General features: G+C 45.5%; 1 protein-coding gene across 1 annotated transcript in view; it reads right to left on the bottom strand.

Annotated features, from left to right (window-relative positions):
- Positions 1 to 275: 275 nt before the first annotated feature.
- The window catches only part of BTBD19 (BTB domain containing 19), a 57309-nt gene continuing 30992 nt past the window's right edge, over positions 276 to 26592 (bottom strand). The window contains exons 4-8 of the mRNA XM_044441848.1: positions 20602 to 20661; positions 4299 to 4367; positions 3537 to 3668; positions 1959 to 2084; positions 276 to 485 (exon numbers count right to left, since the gene is read on the bottom strand). Coding sequence (XP_044297783.1) covers positions 336 to 485; positions 1959 to 2084; positions 3537 to 3668; positions 4299 to 4367; positions 20602 to 20661 — 537 coding nt within the window. The 3' untranslated portion in view covers positions 276 to 335. The remainder of the gene's footprint in view (positions 486 to 1958; positions 2085 to 3536; positions 3669 to 4298; positions 4368 to 20601; positions 20662 to 26592) is intronic.

Raw genomic sequence — 26592 nt, 5'->3', positions numbered from 1 at the left:
GAGAAAGAAAAACCTGGGGAAACTGCATAAAGAATTGGATCTTAATCCCACAAAGAAGCCTGTGTCAAAAGCATTGGTGGTGTGAAGTAAAGGCCTCATGCAGAAAAGCCTGAGGAGTCAAGATCCAAAATGTTGGCTACAGCTACAGCCTGGAAGGAACATGCTTAGTTCTGATGGCCTTTGCCCTGCGCACATTGTTCTTTCTGCCAGCTGGGCAACAATTTAGGCTGGAGGCTGCATGCCCCGGAAGGATTCAAGTATGCAGCAGCTTCCAGGTCCCATTTTTCCCACCAAAGTTGGCTGGGCTAGGCACAGAGGCACTGCTTCCTTCTCATTCAGAGCACGCCATGTCCCTTGTGCTGTGGGTCCAGGTGATGATGATGTTCCCGGGGCAGCGTGCCACGCCGACGCCGACACGAGGAGGATCGCCCACCACGTCCCTTCCACAAGGCATGTAACTTCCAGGCTTCAGCCAGACTCTCCACCTAAGCAGAAGCAGAAGTTAAGGCATTGTATACAGGCCAGTGCTGGGCAGGAATGAACCTGAGCAGGAACCAAATCCAGGTGTCTAATCAGGAATTGGGGGTGAGAATGGCAGGAAGTGGTTAGAAGGCTTCTTTTCTCCCACGAGGTCACTGAGCCTATCTCCTGGACTGTCGCCGGTTAATAACTCTCTTTATCAAAAAGCTCTCCATGTGTCCTCACTCCATTGCACTGGATTACTTATTCACATGGGACCTGCAATACAAGTTTGCACAGGACAGCACTGCTTAGCCACCAGGCTCCCACGTGGGAGAGGATGCCTCATGGACAGGGGCCTGCAACCTCCACCACCCCACCACCCGTGCTTTAACCAGACAGTCAGACCTGCCTTCTTTGAGGGTACCCCATTCTCTTTCCAAATGTGGTCTCCAACAGTTAGCCAGCCAGCAGTTTGTGAACACAGATCATGCTGAGTCCCTCACTGAGCTGCATTTTTAGGTGGTCCCTCAATATTTTATTTTCTGAAAATTTTTGTATATTTCTGTAAACGTTGTGAACAGATGGTGCCATTTGAGCTAAATAAGATTCCATGGTCAGACAATTATGTTGTGATGACTACTCATATGTAGCATTGTTCACCAGTGTGGAGCTCCCCGTGTGTATTGGACTGCAGTTCCCATAATCCTTAGCCATTCTATAGGATTGGACTGTTTTATAGGATTACCTTTAATCCTGCCCTTCCTTCTAGACAGTATATGGAGCTTCATCTCTATGTATCCCCACAGCAGCCCATGAAGCAGGTCAGAGATGTTATGACTCTGTACATATTTCAGTGCCAGGCAAAAACTTTTGTATTCACTCAGCATTGTAATGTTTAAGTGACATTTTATTAACATCTAAAGTCAGGTCTTTGTTTTACTTGTTCTGGTCCTTGTTTGTATTTGTTTTTATTGGAATCTTATATTTATCTATTTGTTTAATTATGTTATAAATTGTTTTGCTTAGTTTTACCTATTGTTTTATTGCAATGATTTCTTGATTGTTTCTCTGTTTTAATATATTTGGATTTTATCGAGTGTAATCCATTCACAGAGCCAATTTGGCTGAATGAACGGTACACAATCAATCAATCAATAAACAAACAAATAAATAAATAAATATTTGTCTCCCCCACCCCCCGAAATCAAGCATATGCCTCTACCCCGTCCATACATCTCTTTTCACAAATAGCAAAGTCCTTAGGAGACAGGCCCTTTAAAGACACACACAGACATTAGAGCATATGAATTAGCATATGCATATATGTGGGCCAAACCCCTATATGTTTTCCATACCTAGCACCACCCCTGATTAAATGGAAAAATATGGAGCAAATCAGACCCCTGGAGAGAGTAGAAGAAGAGGTGGCCCACACAACAGGGATGCACAAGCACATGCAAAAAGTATGCGCTACTGAGGCTGGACGCCTCTCTCACCGGAATCATCTGGTCCTTTCTGTTATCTTCCTCCAGAGTGGTCAACTCACTTGGGGAGAGCAGAGCCAGGCGCAGTCCTGGTACAACTGCCCCTGCCACGTCACGCACAGACCTACCCAGCACAGCCTGCAAAAAATCAAGCACAGGATCAGGCCAGGGTTAGAGGAGGGTTGGTAGACCTGTAGAAACATTCCTGCCGTGAGGGGTTCTGACTCTAGAATGTCACAATTCTGCATATGCTATGAGAAAAGGAAAGGGAATTAAGTTTCATTCCCAGGTGTCACCACCAAACCGTAAGAGAAGTACAGTATTAACGGGGTGGAAGGAACCAGAATCCCTGGAATGGAGTCCTGCTCTTCTCCGAAGTACACCCCTGCTAGTTCTCTTGGACAAATCATCAGTTCTTGATACCATCAAGCATGGCATCCTTTTGATCATATGCCCCGGTTCAGGTTTAGCAGCACTGGGTTGTAGCAGCTTGGGGCACAGGTCCGGAAGGTGGTACTGGAGGATTTTTTCTCATCCTTTTGCTGTTGGGGTGCCTCAAGACTCCATATTTTCCCTCAGGAGAGCACTGGTGAGCTGAACTGTTTGGGCTTGTCAGGTCTGGGCTATGGGCATTGCTTCAAGTAAGGAACAGAAACTAGGAGTCCTAACCAATCAGTGGCAAAAGGCAAACCAAAAGGCAGGATTGAAGAACTAGCCAGAGGTCACAAGTGAGGAGTAATCAGGACCAAAAATACAAGGCATACTAGAGCTCCTGTAGACTATTGAGACAGGAAGTTCTGTTATACTCCTTCCTGCCAAGAAAGAGCCAATGGGCATCCTGGGTGCAGTTAGTCCAGAAGGTTCTTCAAGGGCAGACAGCTATAGCGACACAGCAGGCTGCATGGGGCAGTGGACAGCAGTTCCTAACAATTTGCTAAGTGAATGCTCACTTCCTCACACAGGTCAGCAATTACTTACAGAACTAAGGTGCCTCAATGTGCGGATGACAAAGCAGTTCTACCTTTCTTTCACATCTTCTAATCCTCCGAGGTGGTAAAAACCTTGAGGTGGGCAGTGTTGGATGAATAAGTTGAATACTGATTAAGATAAAGTAGATGTTTTCTCGGTTGGAAATCTGCTAATCTAAGATTAGCACCCAAGGCCCTGCTCTCTTGTCTATCAGCAGGTTCTTTTAGGCTGAATACCAGAGATAAGGCTTTTCTATGATCACCCCACATTGCTGCAATATTTTCCCAAGGAAATATGCTTGCTTTTGTTCCTTGCTAGCCTTTAGGTAACATCTAAAGACCTTTTGAATGCTTTATGGTGTGGTAATTGTTTTAGCTACTATTTTTATTTGTTCATGTTATCTGATTTATTGATTTATTTTATACTGATATTTTTATGTTGTCATTTTATCATCACTGGCTGTCATAAACTATGCTGGAAGGACAATTTAGTTTGAATTTTGCTTCTAAAATCTATTCAATAACTACAAAATACTGCTCTGTAAGTCTCACAAGAGGGAGTGGAATCTTTAAGATTCCCTGTATGATCTTCTGCCTTTCTCCCACTGTAACAAGCACTTACAGAGCCCACATGAGCCCATTCGCGAACAGCATGGATCAGCTTCACTTCATCAATCGCCAAGCCATTGCTTTGCAGGATAGCTTGCATTGCCAGCTCGGACAGCTCCAGAAAACCATGTGTTTGCACCACTTCCTGGGGGAGAAAAGATATGCGGTTCAGCAGTAGGATGGAGAAAATAACTCTGTCTCAAAAGCAAGTAAGGAGCCTGTGGTATGTTGATACAGAGTTCAGGATTAAGGTAGTTCAGTCTGTGGGAGAGATATTTAATACAAGTCCCCATCAAGATACAGCATCAACACCACTACTGAACACCACCCCCATTCCATTCCCAATTGTACCATGGGAACAGAAACCTCTGATTGATTGCATCTGTATGCTGCCCCCATAGCTAGAAGGCTCTCTGGGTGGCTTTAGGTTTGATGGATGATAGAGGACAGGTAGTGTCCTGTTACTGTTTAGCCAAGGTGATCCCAAGGTGTGGTCTTATGGTACCAATACAGCAACTTTGCTAACATTAAGGCCAGGGGGTCTGAGCAGTGTGGGGTGGTGACTGCCTGAAAGCCTATACTTGCCACCTTGAGTTCCATAATGGGAAATATAAATTAAATTAACACATAAACAAATGTGGTCCTACAGGGAAGAGGGCCATGCTGGCTTAGCATAAGGCCTAATCTATTCAGTGACAGCTGCAGTTAGAAGGGCAGTTGCTGGGCTTTGCCTCCTCTTTGCATGGGAGACCCTACATGCATATCCTGTGCTTACCTGAGTGTGGTTCTCGATGAAAGCCAGGCAATGCACCTGCAAATCTACTTGCCTATATGCCACTGCTGCCTGCCATAAAGAGAGTGAGAACAAAGATTGCTAAAAGGCTGTGCAAGAGGCGACACCTTGTTAGGATCAATTGATATGAGGAGCATCAAGAACACTGAGAGAAAGCTGCTGGGACCTGGATATGAGGAAAACAGAAAAGGATCATGGGTTGAGACTGGAAGTGTTTGCATTCATTGCAACTCCTCAGGACCAGAGGTCAAACCTGGCCCTCCAGATATGCACGAAAGGTTCTGCCTCCTCCTCTTGGCTCCACCCCCTTTCCCCCAAATATCAATAATTTGGTGGTTTTCTAGCTTTTGTGCAGTTTTTTCCCAACTCTAGATGGCTGAAACACCTCTCCTGAGGATTAGTTACTGGCAGTGATAGTTTTCTAGGAGAACAGAGTGGTATTTTTGACCCCACCCCTTTTTCCTTCAGCCCTACCCACCAATGGAATGTAGCCCCCAAGAGCTTCTCCAAAAGGGAATTCCGTCCATGGACTGAAAGAGGTTGTCACACCTTCTGTAAATATAGCATCCCCAAGAAAGGCTGCCAAATGACCTTCTCACTTCCAAACTGGGGGTATTGATGGTCAGTCCTTTCCCCAGATCAAATATACGTCAGTGTGTTCTGAAAACTGGCGTCTCCTTTTGGAAAGTAATGAGCCGGGGCCAAAAAGCCAGTCCAAAAGCCCCAGGCACTTGTTCTATTAATCCCTGGACTGCAGCATGCTTTTGGTGATCCATTGCTTGAAAGTACACATTACAGACAAAACACGCGATTTTGCCTTCCACCATAAGCTTTCCTATACCACAACCTGAGTACAAGAGTGCAATATACTATCTGTGTTCATGATAAATTATCCAGATAACAGCCAGTCCACCAAAAGCATGGCACAATGTTGACAATGTACAGAGTGGGTGGTCATTCAGCTTTGGTAGGCTGTGTGGTGCAGACAGCGTCATGGACTGGAAATGTTTCAGCTGCTACATCTTTCCATGGACATTTTTTAAACGTCCGAAAATGCATTGTTCCATGCTGTTAGGAACATAAATTGACTGATGGAAGAGTTTTAAAATTACATTTTTAAGGTAACTCTGCTGAAGAAACATCTATATATCTAACCAACCAACCCTTGTTTGGCATGGTAAAATTAGTATGCAAATAATTATTAGTAGATTTGTGTTTTTGTTTTTTAAACAAGGATTCCCATAAATATGGAAAGCTTTCCTTGGAAACATTTTTTAAAGCTCCATTCCTCATTTCTAACTAAGCTTGTATAGGATTTCACTGCAAGCCACACTGGGATGCAATCCTATACTGAGTATTTGCTGGTCCAAGGACAAAAAAATGTGGCAAATGCCATGCCACACTGCCACAGAACATATATGTCACAGCATTAGCAATTATGGTGACACTGCTGGATGGGTATCCTAGCAGCAACATCCCATTGGTCTGAAGAAAGCGTGTTTACAGAATGGCCAGAACAGGACAGAGCTTCCCATATACATTTGGCTGGCCACTACTGGAGCTGGATGCAGTACCAGATAGTTAGACATTCAATCTGTTCCAAGTTCCTAATTCATATGCCTCAAGTATCTTTTTCCTTCTCAACAGAACCTATCCCAAATAAACAAAGGACTGGTTGAGACAAGCTACTGAAAGAAACCATTCAACACTGCAAGCCCAGTAGGACTTCATCCATCCCAATTCAGGGTATATCTACTGGTAGAAAGTAAGCTACTTGCCCTAGTGAGGTGGGCCTAGGTAAACTAATAACATTATTAAAACAATGTTTATTTATTTTAATTTTTATTACAGGTGTAGGCACTGCAGTGTTTTAGATTATCAGTATGTGGGAGATGTTTGGCTCAAAATTTGAATATGTAAATCTGTTTTCTATATCTTTACATATACCTTTTTATATACTAGTCACTGACAAAGACCTATGCTTGAAGCACAACTGGTTATTTCTGGACTTAAGTGGTATCCTACATCTTGGCTTTGCTTTCGTTTTTGCTTAAGGGCTGAATGTTTGTTGCCATATAATGTAATGTGATCAGACTTTTTGGATGACAATTCCCATCTGCCCCAACCATTATGGTTATTGTGTGGGCTAGTGGTTGATGAGACTTGTCATTCAAGACACCTGGAGAGGACCAGGTTGAGGAAGGCTGGAATAAAGAATGAAACAGAGTGGATTTTTTCCACCATTTAAATTCATGGGTAAAATGGGAACTATAATCCTCATTAGCAATTCTATAGTAAGAAGAGAAAGAGGGAGATGCTGCCATTTCAGGTCTCCTCTCTTCATGTTTTCTTCACAGTGTTAAGTTAAAGACACAATGCATGGTGTGATATTATCAACAGATGCAAAATTATAAACATGGTTTAAAACCCAGTCCTATTTTTGAATTAATGTAATCTGCTATGAGATCATATTTTGTTTCACACATCTCTTGAAAATCTCACTCCTAGCAGAGAAACAAGTGCTTTTCTAAGATCTGCCCTTCATATAGTTACCTGATAATCTCAATGGAAACTATCTAATCTAGTTCCAAGAGAGTAACAGAGAGTAACGGAAATATCTGTGGATTCAATGCTGAGGTTATTTTGAGGGCATAAATACAGGGAAGGGAGAATACTGAACACAGCATGATATAAACTGGTGATGTCTCACTCTGCTCACTCCCCATGGATATAAAACCATAAATTAGCACAAGCTTCAGGTAGAAGCTGGGAGGAGTAAAAAAGTGTAACCAGCAAGAAGTCCACAAATTATTTTGCAGTCAAAATTATTTTGTATGTCTAAAACTGACAGTGTAGCAAATGTGGCAAATCACACATTACCTTGCCAGTTGCTTTCCGGATACATCAGTCTGGCCACAGCTCAACACAAACTATGCCAATAATGGCACCATATGACCACAGTAAACAGCAAACATCAATCAAAACGCAGGCAGCAGTATTCTTCTTCTTCTGACATTATCAGGCCAGATAAGAGAGACAATACAGTAAAAGCCATGGCTTTCAACCTTCCCAACCTAGTTTCACTGATTCCTGAAATGACAGAATCCTGACAGATGGATATGACTAGCCCAGTACGTACTCCATTTATCAATCCCTTGTCCCCTAAAGGGATGCCTTCTTGTATCACTTAAGAACTGCCAAGAACTACACTTGACAGAGGTGGAATGATTTGCCCCCAAGAGAACATACAGGTCACTGGCCCAGATATTTCTGTCCTCTCCCAGATCTGATGGTATGATCCATTCCAGCCCTAGTGATTCTTATAATTGTTGGAATTAATGATTCCTTTAAATAGAGATCTTAGAAACATAGAAACAGAGCAAGTCAGAAGAGGTCTCATGGGCCATCTAGTCTGACCCTGGCTCCAGCCAGCTCCACTCACAACATGCCCACCATGTGCATGTCCAGCCTATCTTTGAACACCCTCACCGATGGGGCCTCAACGACCTCTCGCCATTCCACACCCTTGGGGTCCTGGCATCTAAATGGAACCTTGGTTCCCTGAGCTTTGCTCCGTTGGGGTGTGTCCTGCCTTTCTCTGCAGGGGAGAACAGATTTCTACCCATGTCCATGTGACATCCCCTCATATACCTGTATGTCACCAACATATCCCCTCTGGGTCTCCTCCAGGCTGAAGAGACCCAGTTTCCTCAGTCTTGCCTCATACTCCAAGCATAGAAGCATATATCTTGCTTCTAATGAGAATAGTTCTGTGAAGAACTTAAGCCTAAAAGCCTAGAAGGTGATGCTGGAGAAAGAGTGCGCTTGGGGGCAGCCCTGGCTGGTCGTAAGGCCATATGTGGAACAGGATGAAGAAGGATTGGCAGAGCTGCATGTTGTAACCCCCCTCTTAATCGAACATGCAGCCAGGGCATGGCTCAGCACGGGTAAAAAGCATGATCAGGGTGTCCTGTTCGCGTGAGAACAAGAACCCCAACGAATGTGCACACTACGCAAGGCTGAAAACAAAGCAGGCTACACTCCAGCATAACCGCAGACATTATGCCCTTGTACCCTCGCTTGCTTTAGCATGAAAAATGTGCAAATGGGGCTCAGTGGGTTTCCCCGATTGTTCGCTGTTATTCAAGCACCTGCACAGTTGTAAAAGAGTATAAAAACGCTGCTTTCATTCTGCTCGAGACTGCACTCTAACGAGTGTGGTCCCTGCAGGTAATAAACCTCATCTCGAAAATTCCAACTGGTCTCTGGTCTCATCCGTAAAACCGCAGGACACAACATTTGGAGACCCCAGCAAGATCTTGAAACTATCGGTCTTGCCTCCACCCGACACCAGGGATGGGCCCATAGGCATCTTATGCCTCTATCCCGGTTCGGTGGGACATCTGACTAGCCGAGAGAGGAGTAATCGGTAAGTGCGCACGGCGGTTACCCGCCATCTGTTTTGAATATCTGCTGATCTGGTATCGGAAAGAAAAGCCTGCTGGACGCAGCATACGGGCCACTTTCCGGTCTGGGGGCAAGACGTCGCTCCCGGCCTCAGTTCCTGTTTAGGTTGTGCGTTTGTTTAGATTGTCCGTTTTGTCGTCTATCTTGTTGTCGTCTGTCGTTTGTCTTGTTGATGTTTTGTCGTCTGTTTTGTTGATCTGACACTTGAGTAATCTTTTTTACAGGACTTGAAAATGGGGCAGGGCCAGCCCGTCCCGACCATCCCTTTGCAATGTCTTCTGAATAACTTTTCTGATTTAAGAGGGTTTCAGGATTTGGGGTCTCCATCAAGCCAGGGACCCTCCGAAACCTTTGTGAATTAGAGTGGACCACTTTTGACGTGGGATGGCCCTCAGAGGGCTCTTTTGATTTGATCTTGGTTAGGAACGTTGAGGCTGTGATCCTTGGGAATCCCGGACACCCAGATCAGATTCCATATATAGAAGACGTGGCTAGACATCGCCACGACGAGACCTAGTTACATTAAACGGTGTCAACGGGAACTCCCAGGATCCATGTGTCCTTCTCTCCTTATGGTTAAAAAGGGCAGAGAACCCCACGTCAGATCGCCCCTCACCCCCTCATCCACAAAACCCCACATCCTCACGGATGATCAGACGGGGCCGGAGGACCCTCTGGATACGTGGACTCAGCCACCTCCCTATGCCCCGAATTCCCGGTCCTCCAGGAGCCCACCCCACACTTCCCACAGTCTGTCCCGAACCCAGAGTGGACTTCCATATGGCCCCCGTCCATCTGTTCCTCCGAAGTCCACTCTGCCCTTGCCGTCCCCTGGCCCCGGGGACAGACGGGTGTCGCCGGCCTCCCCCAATCCCGGCCCTGAGCCCTCCACTCTGTTGCCCCTCTGGGAGCTTGCCCCCGCGCAGGGGACGGGCCGTCTGTTTATGGTTTATGTCCCTTTCTCCACAAGTGACCTGTATAACTGGAAACTACAAAATCCTCCTTTCTCTGAGGGAAAAAAAAAAAAAACCATAAGGCTTGATTTCGTTACTAGAAACGGTTTTTCACACCTGTGCCTCCAAGCTCAATTTATAGCCGAGCGGCAGCTAGCGTGCGGTAACAACCTTGCTAAGCTGGAAAGACTCCGGCCTGCAGCTGGATGGGTGACCGCATGTAGATGCTGACTGCTATGGATTACACACCCATCGTCCTACTTGGGATGACTGCCAGCAACTCTTGCAAGTTCTTTTTTTACTTCCGAGGAGCGCGATCGGATTCACCTCGAGACTCGGAAGCAGGTTCTTGGCACATGTGGCCAACCCACCACTGACCCGGTTATTCTGGAAACGAGCCTCCCAGCCCAACGACCCAACTGGGATCCAAAATATGGTTGCTGGTGAAGGAGCTCTAACCAGGTACCGCCAACTTCTTCTACAGGGCCTCTGCGGCGCAGCCCGGAAGCCCACCAATTTGTCTAAAGTAAGTGAGATAGTTCAAGGCCCCCAGGAATCCCCCGCTGCTTTCTTGGAACGCCTGCTTGAGGCATATAGGCAATACACACCTATAGACCCTCGGGCGGCCGAGAACGCGCGGGCAATTAACATAGCCTTTGTTTCACAGTCGGCCCCAGACATCAAAAGGAAAAATTCAGAAGTTAGATGGCTTTGAGGGAAAGTTACTTAGTGAATTAGTGGAAATAGCCCAGAAAGTATTCAACGGCAATCCTAGTGAAGGAGGCTAAGAAATTGACGTTGGGCCAAGACCTCCAGATCATCGGCGCCCACACGGTAGAGACCCTTCTCCGAAGCCTACCTGATCGCTGGATCTCCAACGCTCGCGTCACGCAATATCAGGTATTACTGTTGGACCCTCCCCGGGTAAGACGACAGTCCTAAATCTGGCCACCCTCCTGCCGGTTGATGAACAGGAGGGCCCCGCCCCCGACTGCACTGAAGTCCTCGACACTATCACCAGATCTGTCCGATGTCCCGCTAAGCCCGCCGGCCCACAACCTATTTACAGATGGGAGCAGTTTCGTCAAGGACGGAGTCCAGTATGCGGGAGCAGCGGTGGTCACCAGATCTGAGGTAATATGGGCCCAGTCACTGGGACACGGCATGTCAGCCCAAAGGGCGCAGCTCATCGCCCTAGCGCAAGCCCTCCGGTGGGGGAAGGGGAAGACTCTTAACATTTACACGGACAGCCGGTACGCCTTCGCCACGGCTCACGTCCACGGGGCGTTGTACCGGGAAAGGGGACTGTTGACCTCCAGGAGGAAGGATATTAAAAACACGGAAGAAATAATGGAGGCCCTCTGGTTGCCAGAACGCGTGGCTATTATTCATTGCCCTGGGCACCGGCGGGATGAGTCGCTGGTCTCTCAAGGAAATAATTTCGCTGACAAAACTGCCAGAGAGGCGGCCCTAAGACCAGTAGGGCCACTAGAGATCCTCCCGGTACATCTGCCTCCCCGAGTTCTTCCTGAACGGCCAACTTATTCACAGAAGGAAAAGGACTTGGGCGCTGATCTCAAGTGCAGCACAGACAGTCAGGGCTGGTTGCGCCACCCCAAAGGAAGACTCTTCCTCCCACAAGCTCTCGGACGCAAGTTGCTGCATCGCACCCATCAGGCCACGCACTTGGGGGCAACCCGGCTCAGCCAACTAATTCGCCCCCGGTTCTACCTGCCGGGACTCTCGGACTTAGCAAACTCCATGACTTCTAGGTACCCGGTCTGTGTCCAGGTGAATGCCGACCGACCCTCCGGCGTGCGCGGCACCCGCCAACGTGGCCAGCAGCCTGGAGAGCACTGGGAACTGGACTTCACCGAGATTAAACCAACGCGGGGAAATTTTAAGTACCTGTTGGTGTTGGTAGACACCTTCTCTGGCTGGGTCGGGGCATTTCCCACAAAAGGGGAGACAGCTCTTATTGTCGTCCGAACCCTGCTCCATCAGATTATTCCCCGATTCGGCCTCCCTTGGCACTGGGATCCGAAAATGGTCCGGCGTTCATCGCCCAAACTTCCAAATTGGTAGCCAAGACTCTAGGAATTGATTGGAAACTGCATTGTATCTATAGGCCACAGAGCTCAGGGCAGGTAGAGAGGATGAACAGGACTTTAAAGGAAACCTTAACAAAATACACTCTTGAAGTTGGCGGTCACTGGCCGGACCGCCTTCCGTTTGCCCTCCTACGCACGCGATGCTCCCCTTATAGGAAGGGGTTCACCCCCTTTGAAATTGGGCGACCGCCTCCTCTGCTTCCCCGCCTGGCGGAGGAGACGCGCGCCGAGTTGTCTAACCACAACTTGCTTGAGTCCTTGCAGGCCCTCGATCGCATCCGGCACGATATTCACCGACAGGTTCGGTCCAACTTGGGCGAGACTACTGAGGCTCCGGACCCCGCGCCCGACCCTCCCCCACGTGTAAACCTGGGAGATTGGGTCTGGCTAAAGAACTTTCACCCTGTCACTCTAGGTGCCTGGTGGCTAGGACCCTTCCAGGTGATCCTCTCCACTCCCACGGCGGTAAGACTGGCCGAAAAACCCCACTGGTTCCACGTGACACAGATAAAGCCTGCCTCGCCGGTCCTCTCGGAACAATGGACGGTACACCAAACCGGAAACCCTCTGCGGGTCAAGTTAAAAAGGGTCTCCTCCCAGCAGTCCTCCTGATTCTTCTCGCCCGCCCAGTAGGCTGTCCCCTCCCGAACCCACACCAGCCACTTACCATGGAATGGACCTTGCAGACTGATTGGCAGGCCTCCCCGCCAGTGGCAACTGTCCTGACTCACACCCACGATACCTCCCCTGACTTCCGCATAGATCTCTGCCAACTCCTTCCGCCCGGGTGGACTCACCCGGGCCTCTTCTCGGTGGAAACAGTTGGAGGGGACCGCTGGACCTGGGGTTATGGATGCGGAACTGATACCTTGGAAAGGGGACTGTCGTAGGAGCAATATTATGGCTGTCCATCGGATGGGAGCCCCGCTTGCGGTGATGCGCCCTACTTCTATTGCGCCCGATGGGGTTGTGAAACTTTCGCTACCTGGTTGGAAGGCCAAGATAAGGATCCTTGGCTCACGGTGAAAAGGGTGCAGGCTGGCCAGGCGGGGACCGGCCGACGTAACCCCCTGAGCCCCATTTGCACATTTTTCATGCTAAAGCAAGCGAGGGTACAAGGGCGTAACGTCTGTGGTTATGCTGGAGCGTAGCCTGCTTTGTTTTCATCCTTGCGTAGCGTGCACATTCGTTGGGGTTCTTGTTCTCACGCGAACAGGACACCCTGATCATGCTTTTTACCCGTGACAAGCCATGCCCTGGCTGCATGTTCGATTAAGAGGGGGGGTTACAACATTCCCTACTGGTGTTCTTGGGGAATCGAATCATCGAATCATCGAGCCGCTAGTGGACGGTGCTTGTAATCATCACCCTGGCCCAGGTGAGTCCTGGCATGAACTGCCAGTACTTTCACAGCGTCAATGTGCTGCTGGACAAGGTGGGTAACCCAACGGAGCAGGAGGGGCCCGAAAATAAGGAAAAAGAATAACTCTAAAAGGGGTCCAGCAAGGGAAGAGAGCAGACTGGTCAGCTAGGGGGACCAGTTAAAGAGGCGCTGATACCAGTTGGAACCCTCCTGGCGGCGCCTTTCCCAGTCTTCTAGGCGGGCTTTGACTAGGTCTAGACTGTTACGGATGATACCTGAATGATTTGCATAAAAGCAGCATTTCTCATCCAAGGCAGCACATAAGCCGCCTCGTTTCAGCAAGAGTAAATCTAGTCCTCTCCTGTTTTGGAGGGCCACCTCAGCGAGGGAATCAAGGGACTGCTCCAAGAACTTGATGGAGCCATGAAGCTCCTGCAAGTCTTTATCAACTTGTTCAGAGAGGTGGAATATGTCCTGGCTACCTTTTATCAAGGCACCAGCCCCGACAGCCGCGGAGCCTGCAATGCCCAGCCCAACTAAAAGAGGAGCGAGGAGAGGCACAGCGCGCCGGACGCGCGAATCCGGGGAAGCAGCCACGGGGGTCATGATGCCTGACACCTGGCATCATGCAGTGCAAATTTCTTGTTTAGCTGTCTCTAGGGAATATAATGGTGTGTTCTGGTCCCCTATCTGATTCAGTGCATGAGTAAAGGGGCTCTATTGCAGTCACTGCAGGGGTTATGCTAGGTTTAAACAACCCTCCAATACCCTAGAGCAATGCATGTTCCTCAGCATAGAAGCCCTGATACAATTAGTCCCAACATGGGATCAAGCTGGTAACACCATAAATAGCTTAGAATGGGGATACTTAGCCTGTTCAACCACTGTGCCCGTTACCATGAGACCCAGTGTGGTGTGGGGGTTAGACTGTTGGACTGGGATGCAGAAGATCTAGATCTAGGGACAAAGCCATGAAACCTACTGGTTGACTTTCAGCCAGACATGGACTCTCAGGTTAACATCACTCACAGAGCAAAATGGAGTAGAGGAGGATTATATAAGCTGCACTGAGTCCCTCACAAGAGGAATTCAGGTGGGCTATAAATGTAATGTAATAATAATAATCAGAGGACTTGCTTCATGTCCAGTTGCCATCAGAAAATGTTTGAGACCTAGGACAGGTTCTTTTTGGTTGCACTATCCATATGGTGACCTAGTCAGCCCCCTCCCTTATGTTTTTAAGATAGTTTATAAGAAAAGTCAATATTCAGCTAGGACTTTTTTCTCTGAATTTATTTCCTGCTTTATTACTTGTGTGACTCCGATTTTATTTATTTATTTAAAATGTTTAAACTCTGATTTCATGCTGTCTAGTCTATTTGTAATTGTTATAATTAGTATAATTTTAGGAGTGTGATGTGTTTGGGGCAAAAGGCAGAATATGTATTATTTTGTGAAATACATTAAATCAAATGATTCCATATTGTTGGACGTTATGTGTTTTTCCAGTGGTAATGGGTGGTGGAGTAAAGGGGAATCTATTCATGACTCTGTGGGAGAAGGTTAACCTTCCAGACAGATGCGAGGGAGTTTAGCAAACTTCATAATGCTGACGACACTTTGGTAAAATGGGTTGGTCCTGGCCACAAAGTTCATTTGTTGTGCACAGAGAGGTTTTTCCCTTCACCCTGTTCTGTTTGCAGCAAAACAGGAAGAGGAAGGGAGCATTTGTGGGCCAGAAGCTTTGTTTTTAACTGCTACTTTCACTCCTGGCCCAGGAGTGTTCATTTTGATCTCTCATTCACCAGTGTTCCCTAGAGAAAGTGGGGATTAGTGATGAAACTAACTGACACCCCTGAATAGAAGAGACTGCACAGCAAACACCTCTGCATGACGCAGCTGTAGGTATTTATCATGCATTTTTGGATCTAAGTTTCTATTGATATACATAGCGATGGGGGAAAGACTGAAAAGGCAACCGGTGCTTTGTGTACTTTTTACCACTTCAAGGATAATGTAGTTGTTAACAGCTCACATGTTAAATGCCTGCAATACAAATGAAAGCTGCAACCTTGTGCAACTTCAGTTTTTCATGTTCCATGAGTGGTCTAATCTTCAGATGGAGACTTAACAAATGGAAAACAAACAGGACTGTGTGTGCTGACCTTGCCCTTCCACATCCTTGCCCTTGACTGCACAAGCACCACTGCATAAATACCTGCATAAACTCTGAAACATGCACTCCAGGTAGAAAGTTGACCTCTTGCTTTGACCCTAATCACCCAAAGCTCTGTTTATGAACCCTTTGGGGCCGTTCGCTGGAGGGGGGCATGCCATGAAAATGGGCATGCCGACGCTCTTCCCACTGAGTTTCCAATTAGTCAAACCAGCAAGTGCATCCACGGGCCCCTGCATCCATGTCTCCCGGGCTGTCAGTTCCCCTCCCGAGAACCCCTCCCCAGCCTGTTCTCTGCCGGCTTCTTTCCCACAGTCAGGAGTGGCTGCCCTTGAAGTGCTTTGATCCAGCGCTGGCTTGGGCTGGCTCACTGGGAGGGTTTGGGCAACTGGGGCCTCACTAGTCTCAACTTCAATATCAGAGTGAGAACTCTGAGCCACTGCTGGGTCAGCTGTCCACTTCCCCTCCTCGAAGTCTAAGCCACCATTCCCACCAGAGCCCTCCATCTCTCATGTGCGCCTGGGAATCTCATCCAAGCTCACATGCACGACATGGATATGGATCACCAACATATTTAACAGCAAGATGTACAAGGCAGTCCCAGAGTTACACATGCCCAAGTTACAAACAACCCATACTTACGAACAGACTGCCATAAAGCCTATTAAATTTTTAAAATTTAATTTTTTGGAAAATTGTCATTACCATGGAAAGGAAGTGAAAGGAGAGAGAAGGAGACCTCTGAAGCATGCCTTCCCCACCCTTCCAGAAAGGGAAATCTCTCTAGCATCTCCTTGCTGCAAAGAGAAGCCACTGGTGAGTTTGGGTGGTTGGGGGGGTCTAAAGATATTTGCAGTTTTTCCACTTTCATGGGGGCCCTGTGCCTAACTCCTGAGAATGTGAAGGGCCGACTATACATGACCCGATTTACATACAAATTCAACTCAAAGCCGAATTTCTGTCTTCTCAGAAATAGAACTTGTTTGTAACCCAGGAACTGCGTGAGCAGGAGGTGGTTAGCCTACTTCAGCCCTATCGTTTTACAAATGAAAAAACTGTAATTATAATGTATATATCTGGAAACACAAGATGTAGTATATGCTTGTTTAAAGCATATTTTGGTATATTTTTAATTTATTTTATTGTGTTTGTAAAATTGTTTGCTGCTTTGAGACTTTTACTGAGGAGTGGGGCACAAGACTCTAAAATAAATAAAGATGTGAATGAAGATGTATGTACTAAGTATATATAAAGATATGCATAAAGGTAGAATCTAAAAGCACCTACTTTACTGGATTTATCCAGTGGAGCTCTAAAGAAGCCTGCTGTTCAAGAGAAGAAGGGGAAGTAACAACATATGAATGGGCTGCCATAACTCCTAGATTCCAAATATATCAGATAAAAGCTAGTCCTCTTTTGAGGAGAGGAATGGGAAATATTTGAATTAGAACCACTTTCTGTGAAATGGACTCATAGTAGCTGAGCTATCTCCTTTTATAAGTCCATAACAAGACAGAAGCTTCTTGGATTTTTCACACTGAAGGCCTGTACACTAGACTGGAAAATGTGAGACCTGAACAAAACATGCCCATGTCCAAGGTCAGCCCATGGAGATTCTCAGGCTGCCGTTTTCAACCTGACACAATCCATAGCATTTAGCATTTCTCAGTGCAGAAAGTAGTATGCATCACCGGGCCTCTCTCTGCACAGAGAAAGGGACTCAACAATGCTTGGAAGAGTTCCTCCTAGTGCTGGCAAAGTCCCTTGCCTTCATGGGCTTCTCAAAGTCCCCAGCAGGTGTTTGTAAGTGACCTCAGAGGAGGAGCTTCAAGGTAGTCCCACCACCTGAGGTCATTCAGCCAATCAGATTGGGCTGGGTTAACAATCTGGCCTTGGGATTATAAATGGTCTTCCCTCCCCTGTTACACAGCCTATGATGGTCCCACAATCACTACTATTTGCACTGTGGGGTGAGCAAGCATGGAACAAAGTTATGCATGGATTTGAAATACAGGGATTGGTGTACACAACACATGTGTTCAAAGCTGTCATCTGGACACACTCCTGGCTAGTTTCCCTGTGATCTGCCACTCTGCAGAGTAATATAGGCACCATGATATTGTCTTGTGACATTATCACAATACAAGTTAGATGTGAGGGCTCTAGAGAAACTCAGTCTAAGACATTGATTGTCCACAAAAGCCAACAAGACCCAAAGATATCATCACCTATACCAGGCTGAGAGACTAGAAAGGCGCCACTGCAGAAAATTTCTTTTCTCAGATTCTTTTAGAAGTGGCAAATTCTATCAAGGAAAGCACAGCTATGGGATCTCAAGAAACAGACACAAGGCTGGTTGTGGGTGAGAGTGCTTTCATAATGCTTGACTGCAGAAACCCCTTCAGAGAATAATATCTGACCTTCTGTGCCATGGATCTGACCATCCACGGCTGCCCCGCCTCTCGCCAGACTGCACAGTCGTTTCCTTTGCTTTCAGGGAGACTGCAGCTGCACAGTACAAAAGATTGGCTGCTCCGGGAGACAAAGTCAGCATAGGACCTTTTGTTACAGCAACACTCCTCACTCTCCAGTCCCATACGTGATGTATGTAGGGTGGGGGAAGGGACACAGACAAAGAATCTACAAAGAGGCATCAAGCCTTGTTGCTTTACACCACATGGATCCCCCTGTTAACATTCACCAAGCAACAGTCCTTTCTGTAACACAGAACAATCCAAGCAGAATCAGAGGGAAGCAAAAGAAATGAAACACAACAGGAGCCCTTGTTTTATATGCTTGGCCACCAGCTTAGTGTGTGTGTGTGTGTGTGTGTGTGTGTGCGCGCGCGCGCGCGTGCCGGGGTGGGGGTGTTAGTTGATACTGAAGTCCCACAGACCGGCTGCTTCTGAACTTCAGCTGCAGAATTTGGCTTGTGTGTGTCAGCTGGCGTGAAATCAGCCAGTGGGATTCAGTGTCAGTGGTGAAGGGGCAGGTGTCCTCAAAACAAAGACTGCAGAAGAATTGGAGGCTTTGGTGAGGTCCCATTGTGAGAGCTTAGATAGGGTGTGGGTTCAAAAGTGTGTTTTCCCCATGCCCTGCAGCAAAAATGCAACCTATGTGGAGACAGTAAGGAAGGACAGACATCACAGAAGCAATGTGAGTCTGTTTGCATGGTTTTTTGCCCATGAACTAGAGAGCTCAGTAACTCATGTTAATAAAAAGCACTTACAATTACATGAAGTTATGGATATCTAGTGCTTCACTCACCTGTATTTGCATTGCACACAGCTCTCTGCTATATTTAAGTAAGACTTGTTTTAACACCTCTGTATCTAGCACTGGTTATGTTGACAGCTGTAGAAAATGTGGCTGTTATTTCCAACCCTTGACACTTGGGGAACTATCTGCTGATTATACTGTTGATTAATATTTCACAGCATTGGGAAGTTTTTCTGTACTGGACTATGGGTTATGCATTTTACCAAATAATTGGGCTGCTTTTATTTAACTGATCCCCTCTGGGATGCACACATTAAAATGATGAGTGGGTTTGAGAGTGTCAGAGAAGCTAAGAGCAATGCCACCAGGAAACCAAACTGTTTCACTGGACTGGTCTCTTAGCAGGGTCACCCAATGTGGAATGATTGGAATGATGTGGAAGAGAAAGACACCAGACTAGGAGGCATTCATCCTTTTCAGGAAGAATGGTCACATCAGCAGAAGAGAAGGGATCTCTCTAACAGTGATGATGGCAGAGTAATTCCCGAAGGACAGCTACTGGGCAGTAGTGGTAGCAGAAGGTGACACTGGCAGATGATCTTTCACAGACAACAGCAGTGACACTCAAGCTAGCTCTGATTATTCCTGTGCAGAAGAAGGCAATGGCAAACCACTTCTGAATTTTAGAACCATAGAATAGTAGAGTTGGAAGAGGCCATGAAGGCCATCGGGTCCAGCACCCTGCTGTTGCAGGACATCAGATTACACCATCCCACTCAGATGGCTGTCCAGTTTCTTTTTGAATGCCTCTAGTGTGGGAGAGCCCATGACCTGTCTGGGCAACTGGTTCCACTGTCATATTGCTCTGACATATTCTTACATTAAAAACCCTATGATGAAACAATCTAATATGAAACAAGTGATAATGCCAGAAGAGGAGTCCCCCAGGCCACAGGGCACTCAACCAGCTGTTGGAGAAGAACAAAGGAAAAGTAGTGTTGTTGCTAATGACACAACTTGTCATTAGCCAAAAGGAAATCTGCACAGAGGTGGAGGAAAGGTCTGATGCTGCACAACACATACAGTTGGAACATGAGAGGTATAAACCAAGGCAAACTGGAAACCGTAAAGCAGGAAATGAAATGATTAAACACTGTAGTACTTGCTATGAGCAAACTAATGGAACATTTTCAGTCCGACACGCACAAAATGTTTTACTTTGGAATGACAAACTCAGAAAAAATGGGGTAGCTCTAATAGGAGGGGCAAAGTATAGCATGCACACTAAGGGCTATAATGCAAAATGTTTTCATTATTGGTACTGCCCATGTTGTAATGATCTGGAAATGTTTTAGTATCACTGAAATGATTTATTTGGATTGCTATATTATGCTTTAAAGGAATTGGTGCTAGAATGTTTACTATAATGATGCCTTGATATAGGCTCCTCTGTGCTTGTTCTTGTACTGAAAACAGCTCATAATACATCTGTGTGGGATAGTATCATGCAATTAATTACAATAATAATAAAATGAAAATGAATAATTGCCCAGCTGCAAAAGTTAAAAAACCTTTTTCTAGCTCATTTGCAACCTGTCTCTACACTATTAATTTTCCACCTGCCTGGTCTCATTGATGCAATTCTTATTTATCACAGTCAATCAGGAAAGTGGCAATTTCTAAGCTTGCTGGGACTAGTCTTTCCTCACCTATCCCTCAGTATTCTTTCTAGTAGGAGGCAGTCCCTCATTATACACTCACATATCCCACATGCCGCACTGACTGGCTCTACAGCTTCTCCCTAGTCCTGTGCAAATTAATTCCATGTCTTTTATGTGGGGTGGGTGTCATCGGAAGCAGTCTGCCAGAAAGGGAATTTGCAGGAAATTATACAGCTGGTGACATTCAGTGGCTGCCAGGAAAGGTCGCCTCTGGACAGGGGCTCTCTGACTGACTGACAGACAGACAGGGCAGGGTGTGGAGTGGTGCAACTCACCTGGAAGGCCTCACAGGCTTGTTCTACATTCAGTGTATTTTTGATGAATTCAGCACATAGCTAGAATAAAAGAGAAAGAGCCCTGAATACACTTGTAGCAGCCCGACATTGAAGATCCACAGAATTTCCAGGGATATCATCTCTCCAATCTCGAATGAAAGATGCAAATTCCTGCTCTGAAATCTAATCTCTGAATTCTGTTACTGTTCAATGAAGTTTTCAGGCAATATTCTTGCTAAATGAGTGCTACTTCACCTATTACCAAAGAGGGGATTGACTAAAACAACAACCTTCTTCCCTGTCTTAAAAGCTCATTCACAGCCATACCCCAGCTCCTGCCATACAGTAATATTGATGGTCTCTTAAGTCTTTTTCCTTGGCCTCCAATATAAAAAAGACAAACGAGCTGTGCAGTTTCCCTTCAACTTGCCACATTTTGTACAGCATAGACTTGTAAGTGTATTAAGCAGAACTTCAAGCTGGTCTTGCTAAGTTTAGCTGGGGGGTGTGGAAAGAGCCCTTTTTGTGTGCAGAAGGGAGGAAGGAGCAGACTGACTGAACCATAAAAAAGAGGCTATGAAAAAACTTGTGCTTCCTGCTGCCTTGGCAATCGGTCTCACCAAACTGGCACAGCCAGAGGGAATCTGAAGTTCCAGCGTGGAGTGTGAGCACAACCCTGGCTTAGGGAATGCTATGTCTGTTATTTCCCCAATTCTACCTTGACAGCTGCTGTAGCAAAACTGGAATATTGTCAGGAAGTCTGGAAAAGGAACATAGGATGGAAGTTCAGGTACAGCCTAACAAGTAAGTAAAGTAAAAAGAAAAGAGCAATTATTTAAAAAAACCAATAGGTGATAGGTAAAAAAAATAAAATCGTAACAGTGATAACTGCAGATAATTATATACTATTGCACAGATTGCTGCACTGACAAATCCAAAGGAAAGCTTTGAATTTCAGCTGTTAACAAAGGTGACAAGAAGGGAATATATAAAGTCAGCCAAAGGGGAGTGACAAAGGGAAAAGGTCACACTCTCTGTGATATGGACATTCAGCTCAAAATAACTCCTATTGTGAGTTGCAGCTGAACAGCACCAATGGATTAAGGGCTTCTCTACATGAGGCATTTATTGTGTGCTTGTGATCCCTCACTTACAGAAGTTTGCAGGGTCTTTTCATGCTATCCTTGTCCTCCAGGGTCTCTCCTGAATGTTCAAGCTTTTTTCATGGGCTTTTTTAGAGGAAGGAAAATCTTGTATTAAATTTTAAAGTGCAACAAAGACAGTTTTTGCTGATGGGTGGGTGGTATTGAAAGTAATTAAATAATTATTAAAAATGTCAGAACAAATGCCTGGTGAAAAGACAAAAATCTGCTATATCGTGGTTCCACCACTGCACCACCTTGTGCTTGGTTAACAGAAAGGCAGAGAAGTACAAAACCCTGGAAAAATCCTCTGCAAGGAAGCATTTTTCCTGCAAAACAAAAATGGAAGCCTTTGTACATCAGTGGATTAAACCCCTTGTATAGAGAAACCCTTCAGCACACATAATGTTCTGCAAAATATCATTTCTGTGTTTTGACCAGAAGTAAACACCCAGTCTCACACAGACCACCAGAGTGTCCTATCAGCGTGAGCAGAAAAAAACTGTACACTGCGGGCTAAGAGGGCAAGAGCATTTCATGTTTAAAGAAACCAAACAGAACCAAACAACAGCATTCTTCAATAAGGCAGATACTTGTGTTAATTCTATTTTCTTACAAATATAATCCTGCACAATTTTAAAATTTGAAGATATAAAATTCAGTCTAAGACTAAGCAGGGAAATCAGCTAGGAGCACTGTATGGGAGACGTCAGAGTTAGAGCCTGCCTTCAGTGCTACGGAATGCATGTTCTACTGAACGTATGCCTAGCACACTCCCATCAACCTAGCACCCCCAGATGTGTTAGACTACAATGGCCTTCATCTCTAGCCAGCAAGATTCATCTGGAGGGCACCAGATCAGAGAAGGCTGTCCTACAGTGCTGCTAGATGCTGCACAGAAACAGGTTATTGCACAAATGCTAAGGACGAAGATAGGAGAATGCATATGCTATTCCATTTTAATTTGCTCCACTGCTTGAGTATGTTTTTTCTTGTCTTCTTTGCGTTCTTAGTCTTATCTATTGCAAAATTCAAAGGTGGGGAACAAAGCAATAAGTCAGGACAGTTGAAGACACAGCTGATCAAGCTAGTAGGTGCGCTATTTGGATGGTGTCTTAGATTCAACCTTGCCACGGACTTGCTAGAAGTTCTAGAACTGAACCTTGGACTAGGGTGTCTGGATATAATACATATGAAAGAAAGCACTCAATGAAGTCCAGCAGTTCAAACAAAAACCAGCATAGAAGCTTGTGAGAGGGAAGAACTCTAGTGCATAGATTCAGTGCATTTGTGTTTCTCCCAACAAGTCATACTCAACTTTTGAACAGCCAGCACTGATCTCAGTCTCTGCAGTGTATGAGACTGAGTAGTGGAACTAAAGTCAAAATCCAGTTCTTCACATGATGCTGAGTAGCAGAACTACTCGAACTGGCATCCCAGTAATGAATAATGTTTATACGAGTTAATACCTTCCGTTCATGTAATAGTCTATCCCAGAATGCCTGTCTGGAGTGCCCCAGTGACAACTGTATTGCTTCAAATCCACAGTCATTGAGAACTAATATCTCAGCTAGCCACTCTACAGTAAATAAATATTAGGTGGAGGGACAGAGGAAACTACTGCTTCCCATGATCCTAATTTTGTAATATTATGCATTTATTTATTTATAATCTGCCCAATATCTAATGTCCTATATATTAATTAACTTACTAATTTTATGTAAAGAATTAGTTTTCTACAGAGAGGACAGATAATTCCTTTCAGCAGCACTGCATACTTCTTACAGGCTGCTGCCCTCTCTGAGACAAGCTTGAGTGTGCAGGGGAAAAGTTCTACAATTGCCAGCTGGCTACAGAATGCAGGCAGTTGTAGGCCTTTTTTTCCTTTTAAGCAGGCATAGGATTGCACCTGAAATTGCTCCTTTCCCATTTTTATAATGTGCCAAGGGCTCTGAGGTAGGAATCCTGGCAACTAGATTCTAGAGCTTGTTCATTACATCACTGAAGACGTTTTTGGTCCATGACTGAATATTACAAATTGTACTAGGTATACCTTCTAATACTGACAATAGGTAATATCTAACATAGAGTATACTACCAACACACAAGGCACCGATTAAAACGAATGAGACTTAAAAGCAGTCATGTCTAACTTAAGATCAATTGATTTCAATGGGTCTATTCTACATAAGACTAACATTAGATACTACCTAATGAATTTAGAACATTAGCAGTAGCACCTGAAGCTCATTAAATTGGAATTCAATGCCTATTTATGAAATTGGTGTAAAACTGTGAAAGCAATGTGAGTTTATTCTTAGTTGTCTGAGGAAAGCCAAAAAAACAAAAACAAAAAGCCCCACAATCCTCTTCAAGCAAGTTCATTTTTCTCTCTATATAGATACTATGAAGTGACTTTCTCAGGGTTCAAGCAGGAGTTGGTAGCTTGCTTGCAGAACCTAGTCAGGCAAGCTGTTCTGCCTAGAAAAGGTACCCCAGACCAGAAGCCTGCTCCCCTGACAGAGAAAGCAACAAGCTCCCCTCTCATTTCTGGAGGAAGTCAGTGGCTTGCACTCTCTCACCTCTTGAGTAATGCAGTTGAAACTTTCTACAGAAATTCATTTCACAGGCCTTTCCAACCCACTTGCAGTTTCTTTGATTGCAAAGCTATAATTAGTTTCCTAGTAATTCCAGAAGACTGGGATTGATGGCTGCATCAGATTGTGGGGGATGCAGGGTTTCCCCCAATAGATGAACACATCTCCTAATTAGCATTGCCCTCTAAACATGATACATTATTGCCATGGGGGTTGATCTTCTCCCTTTTCAAAGATAATTCCATTGTGATGCTCAGAATGAGCTAACATTAGGCTCTGCTGAATCACACTATTTCTTATTCACCATGACCTGCAAGTGGGAAAAGACCATTAGTCCAATAAACACTCCTGATGGCCACCCTATCCTGGGATTCAGGAGCCAGAGGTGCAACAGCAGGACCTAACCAGGGTTCTAAAAGCACCCAGGCAGACTGAAACAGCTCCTGAAAACACTCCAGTTGTGTCATTTCTCAGAGCCTCCTCATACATCTCACTACAGTCTGCTTAATTAAGGGCAATTTCCCTTAATATGAGAGCCAGTGTGGTGTAGCGGTTAAGAGCATGAGACTGGGACTCAGATGATCTGGGTTCTAGTTCCCGCTCAGTCATGGAGCCAACTGGGTGACTTTGGGCCAGTCACAGACTCTCAGCCCAACCTACCTCACAGGGTTGTTGTTGTGGGGATAAGATGGAGGAGGAGATGTAAGCTGCCTTGAGCCCTTTGTAGGAAAAAGGCAGGATATAAACTGAAAAATAAATAAATAAATAAATTTCCAGGGGGGCAAAGAAGGTCACTTGCCTTGTTCCTACTCAACAAGAGGGGAATCTAGGTTTTAGGTAAAGTTTGAAGTATTTTTTGTAAAGAAGACTCAAAATCAGACTGCTCTCTGTAGTCATAGTTGTTAGTGTGTTGCAATAGTAATTGTTGGGATGTGCCCAGCTGTGGAGGAAGGAACAATAGCCTCTATGGTGATATTACATGGTCTTGTGCACATAAAAGTTGGTTTACGATGAAACTGTCCTTCACCATGACCCTGACTCACTCACACAATTCCACGGGGCATCCAAATGACGATGCCTTTCTCTTGTAACCCACTCATGCTTTGCTACCACTTCTGTCTTTGTTCTTACTCCAAACATCTATTGATGAAAAAAGGAATAGCTGCACAATATCATAACAGAGTCCTCCTTCTGGAAGCACCATAAAACATATTTGGTATCTACACCATAAAGAGAGATCACAGCAAAGCAGGAATAGCTCTAGTAGCTCCACTGTCCCCCAGGCTTTCTAAAACTGAAATTCTTTTCCCACTGAGTATGAAAAACTGCCATTTGGACGTCCATTTTTCTTCTGATTCTTAACCCCCCAAAAATGGCAAACTGTGAAAGCAGGCAGAGCAAAGGTCTCTAAAACAGGACAAATTAACTGATTTTGCGACAGAGTAGTAAGAGACACAGGAAAGCCTTTATAGCCTCACGTGCTACAGGAAGAACAGATCACATTAGCATCATATTTCTAAAGCACATGGCACTTCACACTGACTTATCGTAATATGCAGTTGGCTGATCATCAGTCATACCCGGCCACCTTTGGCCTTACTCAAAATGATGTGATTGCACTTATCACAGGGCTATAGTAGTCTTACCTGACTCATCTCTCACTCACACCCACACAAATGAATGGCACACTCTTTCTGTCATGCTCAGAGAGGAGCAAAAAATACGTATTTCCTTCTAATATACTGCATTTGGAACAAACAATGTACATGGTTCCTACCCATCCCCATACACCCAATATTATTATCACAACAACAACATAAAGTAGGATCAGCAGACACTATTGTTGGTGGCATACAGATGTAAAAATAAATAAGTAAATAGCAGCCACTGGCACAAAGTGGCCTGATAAGTTTCAAGGCTCAGTTCACCTCCTCACTCCTAACCCAACATCATATTCATTACTGAGCAGAAAAAATGGTCTGAGGGAAGCCCTGGAGCTTTGCAACAGAGCACTGCTTTACATCCAGCAAGCCCAAAGTGCAGTCCCTGGCATCTCCAGTTAGGGTGGGAAAAGCCCTGCTTAAATCCCTAGACAGCCACTACTGGGCAGCATCAACCATATTGGTCTAAATGGACTAATTGCCTGGCTCAGTAAGGCAGGTTGCTATCTTCCTATAACTTCTAGGCTGGCAATTACTTGGAAAGTTGGAAGCTTGGCTTAGAGAAAAAAGTTAAGCAATACACATCAACCA

This window comes from Varanus komodoensis, unplaced genomic scaffold (genome assembly GCF_004798865.1).
Source record: "Varanus komodoensis strain SLA01 unplaced genomic scaffold, ASM479886v1 scaffold1, whole genome shotgun sequence".
In the NCBI taxonomy this organism is placed as follows: Eukaryota; Metazoa; Chordata; class Lepidosauria; order Squamata; family Varanidae; genus Varanus; species Varanus komodoensis.
The sequence above is the reverse complement of the archived record's forward strand: the minus strand, read 5'-3'. Positions and strand labels throughout refer to the sequence as shown.